Source organism: Rhinoraja longicauda, chromosome 1, assembly GCF_053455715.1.
Source record: "Rhinoraja longicauda isolate Sanriku21f chromosome 1, sRhiLon1.1, whole genome shotgun sequence".
In the NCBI taxonomy this organism is placed as follows: Eukaryota; Metazoa; Chordata; class Chondrichthyes; order Rajiformes; family Arhynchobatidae; genus Rhinoraja; species Rhinoraja longicauda.
The window spans coordinates 125,343,772-125,356,140 of NC_135953.1; the positions used below are offsets into that span (position 1 = coordinate 125,343,772).

The 12,369-nt window shown below is 42.6% G+C and overlaps 1 protein-coding gene across 1 annotated transcript; it reads right to left on the bottom strand.

Moving 5' to 3' along the window:
• Positions 1-2,600: 2,600 nt before the first annotated feature.
• On the bottom strand, positions 2,601-6,405 carry pou4f2 (POU class 4 homeobox 2). The gene is made up of 2 exons (XM_078406129.1): positions 5,822-6,405; positions 2,601-5,531 (listed from the first exon to the last, which is right to left on the bottom strand). The coding sequence occupies exons 1-2, from the start codon at positions 6,002-6,004 to the stop codon at positions 4,566-4,568; spliced, it is 1,149 nt and encodes a 382-aa protein (XP_078262255.1). The 5' UTR covers positions 6,005-6,405; the 3' UTR covers positions 2,601-4,565.
• Between the last annotated feature and the right edge of the window lie 5,964 nt (positions 6,406-12,369).

The window sequence follows — 12,369 nt, forward strand, 5'->3', positions numbered from 1 at the left end:
CCTTATACCATAAGGTTAAAAACATGATGGGTAAGTTTCATGGCTCTTCCAAGTGTTCTAAAGATAGTCACCTAATCAGTGTATTGAGGCGTTCTTTAGACAGCTGTATTCAGAATTATTAGCAGTAGGTATTAATCATTGTTGCACAAGTCTTTTCCTTGTGGAAAATTGATTATTCCATGATAATTGGAGATATCCAACTCACTTTAATGAATATTAGAAGGATAATGGGAAATGCATATTTTCGGGTTGTGTTCTTTAAGCAGGAACTTTGCAGCGTTTATACAATGTATTTTCCTCTAAATTACCAAGATACGGAGCCACTGTACTGTCAATAGCTGTCACTTGTTTGGCCTGTATGCATTGTGAGTATTATTCATTATATTTAGCTGATAATCACTCGTGGGCTTCAGTCAAAACAGGAAAAGTAGTAGTTTTACAACTTTAGATGAAATAATCGGAAGGTTCTTTCCAGAATGGCTAATGGGTCGTTTTGTGTCATGTCTTTTATCAGCAGACAGGGCATATGAGAATATTTAACAGTCACATCCGAAACAGCTTTGTAATGCAAACAGAAAAAGAGCCCAAGCGTAATATGAGGTGCTATTCCTCCAATTTGTGTTTGGCCTCACTCTGACATTGGAGGAGGCCCAGGACAGAAAGTCTGAAGAAGGGTCTCGACCCGAAACGTCACCTGTTCCTTCTCTCCAAAGATGCTCCCTGTCCCGCTGAGTTACTGCAGCATTTTGTGTCTATCTTCAAGATGAATACATATAGCCCCCTCCCCTCCCTTTTATGTGCTTGTATATTGGAGAAGCATGCCACAGTGTGGAACTTAAAAACAATTCTTCATTTCGTTTAATCAAATTGATGCACGTTTTTAAAGGACGTTATATGTCGACTTTATAAAATGTGATCACCATTTGTTTATTTTCACAACTCTTCTCTCATCAGTCAACACCATCGAGTGCGTATAACTCCTAACATGAGGAACGTGACCCGAAATGCATAGCATTGCTCTTTATTAATGTAATCGAAATGAAATACAGCATTATCGAGCGATTGTGAAATAATTTGTGGCTGTTTATAGTTATATATCACCAGACCCGTTAAAGACTCGATGATCAAGTTCAATTTCACTGAGCAGTAAAACTTTGGCGAACATGTAAATACTCTGATTGTAGAAACTGATAAAGCAATCTGGTAAATGTGCACTGCTTCCTGTGTTAAGGTCTGGTGATGTTTGCTTAACTCATATGCCCTGTCTGCTGATAATAGAATATGCGACAGCATCATCTATTGGCATGAGGAACATTAATTCTTAAAATCTTCTAAGGCACATTCGAATTGAAATAATATTGACTTTGGGGACCGCCTCCCTACATTCGTTCACTATCCGTAAGCTTCGGTCAATTCTGCTGTCGCTCGAATAACTATTTTACGCTCCATTCAAAACATTTTTTAAAACCCATGACCTGAAGAAAGCTGCTTAGACTTAAATAATGGGGACTCATTTTTGACTCCTAATTCTATGAAGATAATAGATTTACAGGTACCAACATAGTCTTGCTATGGGGAATACAGTGCTTTGGTGTAGTTCAATGTTTAATTAGTCTACAGGGGAATAAAGGGTAAATAAAGTAATTCCGAACTGAACGCACCAATCCAATTATCATTCGGTATCATTTGAAACCATCCAACATGAAGAGTGATATTATTAATAAAAGCTCTATTCTCATAAACAGCTATTATGATTGCCAACTGTTTTTTAAAAGCCTTAGTTCTGCAAAATTTAATCTACACATCGGATAAGTGTAAGTGGAGCACAGTATTCAAAACTATAATATAACAGATTGCCCACTGAAAATTTGACGGGTTGTTTGATTTGGGAGAATTACGTTGCTTTTTTTAGTTAAGACAAACTCAAAGCGTTTCGAAACCGACTCTCTGTGGCATTGATTCCCTAGTCTCCGGATACGGCTCTAACAAATTGCCACATTTAAATGATTCAAATTGCATAACCATACACTAGTTTCATTTTTATTTGCTTTCACTAGTTTTATTGTACGATCGTCGGGCAATAGATGGACCGCAAAACAGGTTATATGTATACCCTGATACAGACTCCTGGCTGACAGTGTGAGAGCGCCGAGCTTTGACATCTGGCAGCCTGGAGCTCCTGGGACAGATCGTAGTCTCCACAGACTCTCTGATTGGAGTCTAATAGAATATTTGCAATCTCTCCGAGGTACCTTTTACCCGTTACTGGCAATACAGGCATTAAGTGCCAAAGCATTAGCAACAGAATCATGTTTCCTTCACCACGCCGCAAAACAGCACTGATCGGTAGTCTATAAAACGCGTTTATTCGATATTTGTAAAATAGTGGGAACCTTTGTTTTTAGCCCAACCAATACTTTCATTTCGATCTTTTAACCGCTTTTTACAGGTTATAAAATATGTTTATGTTTAGATTAAAACCGCATTATAGCGAATGAAACCACATATAGGATGTATTGTAAACCTTTAGCGTAGGGTCACATAACAACAAAAGATCAACAATGAGGTCAATAGATTACCTTTTATTTTAAAGATGTGCATAATCTTACATGATAAGGTAAAGTAAAAAGTACAATGATTTTGTTTGAGTTTATGAAAGCTGTATTTTTTAGGTGAGGAGCCGATGGGTTTTAATTCAAAAACACGATGTTTACATGCTAAGAAGTAAAAACCCATCCTGATAAAACTAACTACATCCAAAGAGATAGTTAAACAAATACCCAAGAACACTACTGCAATGAAAACATACAACATATAAGTCATATTCTACTAAAAGGATTCAACTTCGAAAGAATGTTAAAGGGATTTGCAGAATGAAATGAATCATTTTAATAACCAGAATGTCAATAAATTAACATTAAATCACAATAATAAATAAACTGGTAAATCTTTCTAGAACAAACAAGGAACAGAATGTTTAAGGGACCAAATACCATACAGAAACCGTGCGCTTGTCACGTAAAAATGTTTATGCTATAACTGCAACACGTCAAAATCTGTAAGAATATATCTATATGTTCATTGTCCACTGAATGATATTTACAATATACAGGTACAGTCCCATGTACCTTTCTTTTAATATTTTAAAAAGATAGGCCAGTACCAAACAACAAGGTATAACAGTGCATCAATCGTTAATTTTCATTAAATTGTGCAGCTTGCTTTCAACATTGATAAATGCACCTCTACAATCTTTCCCCTCCACTCGAGCAACAAAGCATTTAGGTAAAAATAAACTCCATTCAAAATCAAAACAGACCCAAGACAGTGGCAACTATGTTGCATTTTTAATAGTCGATCGACATAGATTAGTTTCCAAGATTAAAATCTTTACAGCCGCTGTATTAACCCATTTTGTGCACTGTGGCAGAATTTATGAGGGGGTTCCCAGACCAAAATTTAATGAAATCATGTTTTGATATTCATACACAAAAAAATACCGGGTGAGTCCTATGCAATTGTTATTTTTTTTAATAGAAAACGCTATCCACGGTCTGCTCAAATGTATTTTCTATAAAAATCGCCGCCTATTTTTCCCGACCACTTTTTTTCTTATATTCTATCAACCAACATACTGTATTAAATATTAAATAATTTAATAATCCTTTTATTTGCCCTGCTGTTATCACAACTTGAATTAAACAGGCGGAATTAATTCGAGTGAACACGAAATTAACTTTGTAGACGGTTTGAATGAATAATTCAAGCTCAGGCTGTTTTGGCAGTAATCTAATAATAGCCTTCAGACACAGGGAGAGGCTTCGAGCTTGTTCCGAGCAGCTATTTCCGTCCATGCTGGGAGGGGAGGCGGGGGCGGTGAATGGGGTTTCAAAGCGAAATTTAGAAGAAAAATCGGGCCATCAACCACAGGTTTCTAATGAAACGGTAGCCTAAGCGGGAGATTACTGATTGCTTAGCAGAGTTATGACTTCCCAATAAAGCGGAGACAAAATTGTGGGCTCCTCCGATGGCAGAAGAGCTCGGTGGGTAGAGTATTGGGGGCATACCTCAAGCAATCAATATCTGGAGATTGCACGGGACGGTCCATCAAATGGTCAGCTACAAGTGCTGCACTTACTGGAGCTGAACCTCTCCCGCCTGTGTCTGTGCTAGGCGCAGAGGGGAAATAGTTATGCAAGAGGTGATGTTTGGAAGAGGAAACAAAAACCAATGCAACCCAAAACATAATCCTCAAACTATACAGCAAATTCGCGATACACTGTCATTTCAAGTCAGCGGGTCCTTGACTCCGTTTTGTGTAAACGATTTATAAACAATGATGTCATTTGTTGATCTGTAAACTGCAACTCTCGGCTCGCACCAAGTGACTGTCGGGGTTTTGATGTGTCCTCTTTCGGTGGCAGTGGGTGGCATTAGACAAAACAAAACAAAACCTGTCTTACTTGTTGGCGGCCCACGGCAAGGTCGTGACAGATTGAGACCGAGGACGGGCGAGAGGAGTTGCAGTCCGCCTTTCTCGCTCTCTCCTGCCCCGGGGAGTGGCACTAATGGCCCGCGGAGTATTTCATCCGTTTCTGTTTCTGTCTCTGGTTGCAAAACCAAACCCGCACCACGTTCTTCTTCAGGTCGAGTTTCTCGGCGATGGCGGCGATTTTCTCGGACGACGGCCTGGGCTGGATGGCGAAGTAGGCTTCGAGGGAGCGTTTCTCGGGCGCGGCGATGGACGTGCGCTTCCGCTTCTTGTCGGCGCCGTTGAAGAGCTCGGGCTTGTTGAGCTTGTCGCGGTGAGACTTCTCGGCCTCCTCCAGCCACGCCTGCAGGATGGGCTTCAGTGCGATCATGTTGTTGTGCGACAGCGTCAGCGACTCGAAGCGGCAGATGGTGCTCTGGCTGAGCGAGCCCACGCCCGGGATCTTCAAGTTGGCGAGGGCCGAGCCCACGTCGGCCTGGGTCACTCCGAGCTTGATCCGCCGCTGCTTGAAGCGCTCGGCGAACGCTTCCAGGTCGCGGGGGTCCGCGTCCACCTCGCCCATGCAGCCCAGGGCGCCGTGCGATGCGGCCAGCCCGTGGCCCACCATGCTCATGGCCTGGTGCATGTGGGCCAGGCCGCCCAGGTGAGGCGGCCCCGCCGGCGGAGACACCACGCTGCCGTCGGGCGCCGCCATGGAGCCCAGCCCCAGGCCAGGGGACAGGTGCTCGAGCAGCTCGCCCTCCAGGCTCTGGTGAGGCGGCGGCTGTTGCTGCTGCTGCTGGTGCTGCTGCTGGTGCTGCTGGTGGTGCTGTTGGTGGTGGTGGTGATGGTGGTGGTGGTGCTGGTGCGAGCCCAGCGCGGAGGGGTGAGATATGGGGCCAGAGGAAGAGCTGGAGGTGCACGGTATGCTGTTCATGGTGTGGTAGGTGGCGTCCAGCTTGAACGGGTGGCTCTTGGTGCTCTGCGGTACAATGTCCACAGCCGCCAGAGCTTCGGCGCGGGCCACCAAACTTTCATCCAGCCCGCCGAATATATTGCTCTGCAATTGCAAATAGAATGCACACATTCCTGTCAGCTGGGAATTCGCTCGACTCCAGGATTAAAACATTTCCAGAATGTTAAAAAAAAAGCCTTTAAACACACATACACATACACCACCCAGGTCATAAAAATTAATATGAACGGCAAGCCAGTCTGAATACATAAGTTGAAAGTAGCCGAGGTGTTGGGTGATGCGCTGTACAGACATGAAAAAAACATCAAGCAAAGGGAAAAAAAAGAGGGGGCTGTCAAAATGTGCCCCTAAGCGGTGATTATGCATATACGTACCGGTGGGGTTGGGAGACAGGCTCGGCACATCGTCTCTGCGCTGTTGCTGCTGGATTGAGTGGACGATGAGTTGGAAGCAGAGGACGTGTGCAGGCTCGAGTACTTGGGCTCGGGGAGGTTGGACGAGTGCGGCGGCGGCATGCCGAACGCCTGCTTCCCGTTCATCGACATCATCATCATCATCTTGCAGCGGTGGAGCTCTGCCGGCGGGCGCCCGGTGCCGGTGCGTAGCGCTGGAGGGAGCCGGGTGCTGGTTTGGGGAGCGGTGCGGAGCGCTGGCGGACTCCTAGTGCGGAGCGCGGGCGGGAGCAGGAGCCCGGGACCGGTGCTGGTGCTAGTGCGGAGCGCGGGCGGGGGGCTGGGCTCGGGGCTCGCGCCGCGGCGGCGGCGGCGGCGGCGGCCGGGCCGGTGTTCGGATTGGAATGTTGCCCGGGAGTGACCGAGTCTCGCGCCGCTGCTGCACACCTTGCCCGAGCAGGTAGCTCGTGGAAAGACATGAAGGGACTTTCGGTGTGTCAAGGATGTGTGTGCGGTTCTCTGCCTGTCCGAGTGAGTGTGTGTGTGTGTGCGTGTCTCTCTCTGCCTGTGCGTGTGTGTGTGTTTGTGTACTGGATGTGTGCTGATCCTGAGAGCTTATTGGTCGCGGGCTGGCTCGGCTGCTCGTGGTTCGCAGGCGGAAAGCTGCTCGTGCTGCAGTCTATCGCGTTTCACCTGGTGGGAAAAGATGGGGGGGGGACTCAGGTTCCACTTCTGAGGATTTTTATCCATTAGCATGCGAAGTGCAAGTGGGATAGCACGCATGCGGGATGTCCTCCTTCCTTTCAAATTATCCACACGCGCGTTATGGTTAACAGTCCCGAAATAAAGCTTTACGATTACCCCTTATCAGCTTTACAGCCACCCCACCTCTGGGAGGATTATGGATCTGTAGATACGGTCACCACTTAATAGGCTGTTATCACAAGGAACATTGGTCGCACAGTTTATAGTTTATTTTGGCAAACAGCATAATATTGTTCTGCTTTTATATGCCGCTGGTCGGAAAACTGTTTCATTAATGCTCATTTTTCAAATGATGACAGCAAGGGAAATTCTCCGTGAATTTCAAACAAGGGAATTGTTTTACACATTTATTAAAATGTGTGTAATATTTAGATTTTCAACTCCAATAGTCCTCCAGTGATGTATACGTAATATTGCATCTTGTTGCCGTTTTGCTTATTAAATCGCTGACTGTTTTCATTATTTTTTTAATACTATTTCTCTTTGCAGTTTCAGGAAGAAATCAAGAAATTATATTACACTACTTGCTCCACCATTCTTCTCATAGCACGGTGGAAGAAAATAAATCAAACTTAAAAGCCTGACTCTCATTTAATTATCGTGCGAATAGGGCTTTCATTGCTCCCGAAAAGAAGTCAAGCAGCATCTCTAAGCAAATTATGACCAGGCCAGAAAGGAATTATTGGATTGAAATTTCATTTAAACTCGAGAGGCACGGGACTTCAATATGTAATCTGCTGTGCCTCATCTGATTTGTATGCGTAATTCCCGTTGACAAATTTATTAGTTTTCATAATAGTGAAAAAATTGAGAAGCAGCGGGCTAATATCGTGTATCATTAAATTGTACATGTGTCACTCGTGAAGGCTAGTCTACACGGTCTAATATTGATGGCAATTTGAAGTGGGTATCCCTTCCCCAAATTTAGTACCTGATAAAGAACCATATAATGTACCATGCAGCCGGAGCAGAAGATTATTAATACGAACTTAATTGTCATGTTTCTACATCATCAGAGATATAATTAGATCCCGGAATTGCGTTCTAATTAACAAGGATTGTTCAATTTGTTTAACCTATTATACAATTTCAACGGATCTGATTTATTCTTATCTGGAATTGTTCACACTCATTTCAGTAGGCAATGCATAAGTTCTGAGGAACAGATGTTGCATTTGTGTTGTTAACCGACCACTCTGGAGTCCAGAACACACTGCTGGTATCCTTGCAGAACATCATATCACACACTGCGTTGAGTTAGACAGCTCAAAATATGCTTTTGGCACCACTTCTCTATTTCTAGTTAAATTCTTATGGATTAATACTAAACAGAGCATTTTATTTTATGTTCTGCCAGGCAGATGTGCATTAATTCCTTTATTTATTTCCATACAAGAGCGGATTAAGCGAGGGACTCTAACTTACTGTCCCTAAATAAAGTTGGCTCTGGGTTGAAGAAGAGTCCCGACCCGCAACGTCACCCATTCCTTCTCTCCAGGGATGCTGCCTGTTTCGCTGAGTTACTCCAGCATTTTGTGTCCATCTTTGGCTCTGGGTTAATTGTTAGTTGATAAGTGTTATTCGTACTTCAGTGCAAAACTCTCATCGGTGAATCAGTGTTCAAACTTCACCCAAGAAACTTGAAAACAAACATCACGGTTGACCTTCCAGTGTCTACTGAGAGAGTGTTACATTCTTGAAGTTGCTGACTTTTGGAAAAGACTGAGCTCGCGGGTGAATGTAAAGGGTCTATTGACACCGCTACTCAAAACTAGCGTATTTTTAGCGTATTTCTATTTTTGAAGGCGCGAAATGCACGCTGCAAATGCAGATTAATCTTTTCGTTGATACTTTCTGTCGTTTCTTATTTCATTTTAGTTCTTGTTTTAATACGTGATGATGGCAGAATCTTTTACGTGGATAAGATTCTTTGAAAGCACTCATTTTAAATCCGGAATGATTTAATGACTTAATCCCCATTCCTTCCCATCCGCGCAAGCACTTGCCCACTCGAGACAAGTCGAGCTATGTTTATTTCAACACACAAATTCACATAACGCTCCGCATTGTGCACTGCCATTACAATTGACAACAAACTTTAAAAATAAAATCCAGTTATGGGCGTGCTTATCAATATTACACAACCCAGTTATATATCCAGCTAATGTACATCAGACGGCAGGGATATGGCAGATGGTTTTCTCTTGTGAAAACGTGCGCAAAAGAGTAATGCAATTTCACGATATTCTGAATCGATGGTGGAAAACAACAATAAAATATGTTGTGTTTGATTGAGTATTTTAGACGATAGATCGTGCTAACCAGGAGTCCTTGGTCATGTAGAGGATACAGTTATGCTCATGCGTTTCAAGTCTGGGGGAAAGTGTATAATATGGAGATGCGATTACTGATTGAATCTCTGGATAGAAATAACCGACTCAAGTCGCTTTTTCTCGGTGTGTCATAGGGTTTGCTGGAAACACACGCAACAGGTGTCAAACCGAAGTAAACAAGAACGCATTAAAGAGGCGCACATCGTTCTACAAACCGAAACGGTGAGGAAAAAGTTGATTAATTTGAAGATATGACTGTGAACATGTCTGGGAAATCTTGTGAAGAGAATCTTGATTCAATAATGTATGCAATATGAAAATATCTGGCTCTGTACACTGCTTACCAAAGACAAATAGTTTAGTCGTACCCGATCAATATAAATGATAATAGACAATAGACAATAGGTGCAGGAGTTGGCCATTCGGCCCTACGAGTCAGCACCACCATTCAATGTGATCATGGCTGATCATTCTCAATCAGTACCCCGTTCATGCCTTCTCTCCATACCCCCTGACTCCGCTATCTTTAAGAGCTCTATCTAGCCCTCTCTTGAAAGCATCCAGAGAATTGGCCTCCACTGCCTTCTGAGGCAGAGAATTCCACAGATTTACAACTCTGACTGAAAAAGTTTTTCCTCATCTCCGTTCTAAATGGCCTACTCCTTATTCTTAAAATGTGGCCCCTGGTTCTGGACTCCCCCAACATTGGGAACATGCTTCCTGCCTCTAACGTGTCCAATCCCTTAATAATCATATGTTTCAATAAGATCCTCTCTCATCCTTCTAAATTCCAGTGTATACAAGCCTAGTCGATCCAGTCTTTCAACATACGACAGTCCCGCCATTCCGGGAATTAACCTAGTGAACCTACGCTGCACGCCCTCAATAGCAAGAATATCCTTTCTCAAATTTGGAGACCAAAATACTTTACTTTATACTTTAAACATTCTCTATACATTCAGCACTACGTTCGCTACTTCTACTGTCGTTTGCTATTTGTAGGAGCCTGCTCGGTTCTGCCACAGCAGTTCCGAAATTGGAGTGAGAGAGAAATTAAGCAAAAGTATTTGAACTTATGGGCTAGGCGTCTGAGGCTGTAAGGTTGATACGTGAATAAAGATCAAATGAAGATTATATACCAAAAAGGTGAAACGTCTAAGAACATATAAAGAACAAGGTAAATAGTAAGTCCAGAAAGGAACTGCAAATGCTGGTTTATACCGACGATAGACACAAAGTGCTGGAGTAACTCAGCTGATCACGCAGCATCTCTGGAGAAAAAAGGATGGGTGTCGTTTCGGGTTTGAGGAAGTGTCCCGACCCGAAACGTCACCCATCCTTTTTCTCGAGAGGTGCTGCCTGACCCGTTTAGTTACTCCAGTATTTTGTATGCCTAGCAACGTGAATAGTAAGAAAGCGGGTCCAACTGAAACTGGGGCAGAGGCCTTTACTAGTAAATGAAATATGCTGAGGACGTGGGGACTAGGTAGAAGTCAGTGGAGCGAGAAATTATGGATGTAAAAGAGCCGTAAATTGGAAATAGACGATAAAATATAAGAACCTTAGCAGTTGAATGAGTATCAATGATCAAGAGTGGTGGGCAAGCAAATATACAAACGGACCGTCACAGGGTGGTGAGCAAAATGGCCGTCCATCTATATTCATAATCAAATGCAGAATACAATAAATGGGGGAACGGTGAGGACAAGTTAAATAGTTTCAGAGGAAACAGAATAACAATGATGGCGATGGGGCATGAAATGAAGAAGAGGGATGGGTTAGTGCGGAGTGCATATCAAGATGGTCAAGTCAACCTCTTTGTTTGGTAATAGTTTCTGTCACCTCTCCATATGTGGATGCACCGAGACCTTTTCTAATGTCCCAAAGCAATGGCAAACTGCGAGCAGAAGTGTAGTGCATTCACATATCATGCAAAATGCCATCAGTCTTCACCCAGCTTTAGCGCACAAATGGACTGCTTCATATTTGAACAGCCTTCATAATCCAAGTCCACAGTCCAAGAGGGAAATCACTGTCTCCTCGCATAGATGCATGTTCTGATTTATGATAAAAGTTTAACGAAATCATTCATATTTCAGAGTCTAAATCGCCGCATAAATGTTTTATCATGGTGACATATATGTTAAAGGAAAATGTAACTTTTCCATTATCAGATTATATATTTTTCAAAACCTCTCCGAGGGCTCCGTAGTCCTCGATTAAAGTTCTACTAAGGTAACACGCCAAAAACATTTACTTTATAATATATATAATTTATTTGTGCTTACTACCAAACCATAAGAGCACGAAATATAAATACAAATAGTGGCCCAAGAAAGTTCCAGCTAGAACTAGTTATTTTGAAAATACTTTAGTATTAATTGTAAAAACACGAGGAAGTTCAAGTTTTGTGTCTCTCTAGAGTTGGGAACTGGAAAAACCTTTATTACGTGGAATTGCAAATATTTTAGCATTATTCTAAATATTTTATTGCCCGTCTAAATCTTTTATTGTCAATATATGTCATTGGGACCTGGTGTTATTTTGTTTTCTTATACCGTACTTGACATTTGAATAAAAAGTAAATTCCATTTCCTGTGTGTAAGAAATTATTTGTTCACATAATCTAAAATATTGTCTGATTATACAGTCATGATTTACAGACAAATTACGCCAAACGGTTTCTTTATTTTTTTCCCAGTAATTAAGTTTCGATTTGTGGAGTTTATTTTTGTGCCGATAAACATTTCCTGCAATACATTTTGAGGGTAATCTGTATTCCTTAGGGATTAAAATTTTGATTCTGTGATATTATTCCATATGTTATGAAAATGCAAATACACCAGTTTCAGATAAATGAATTTCCACCCATGCGAACTGCCTTAACTCACTCAGTTACGGCACCACCTAAACGCAACAGTACAATTAAATTTAACACTAACCTATTTATTTGTGCAACTCTATGACGAAGCAACATGTCCCAAAGTCCTTTACACGACCCGCGTAAGTAAATACTAAAGTAATTTGCACAAAGCTTAGAGGTGTTTTAAGGGATGTCTAACAAGAGGGTTGAGAGGACCGACTGAGATTGTTTCAAAGTTTAGGGCTTTTGTAATAAAACTAAATTTAATTGTGATTAAGCGGCCAGAATGATAAGAGGTGTAGGAAAAAAACCCTGCAGATGCTGGTATAAATCGAAGGTAGACACAAAATGCTGGAGTAACTCAGCGGGTCAGGTAGCATCTCAGGAGAGAAGGAATGGGTGATGTTTCGGGTCGAGGCCCTTCTTCAGACTGATGTCAGGGGAGAGGGCAGGGCAAAGCCCGCCCCCTCCCTTGACGACATCAGTCTGAAGAAGGGTCTCGACCCGAAACGTCACCATTCCTTCTCTCCAGAGATGCTGCCTGTCCCGCTGAGTTACTCCAGCATTTT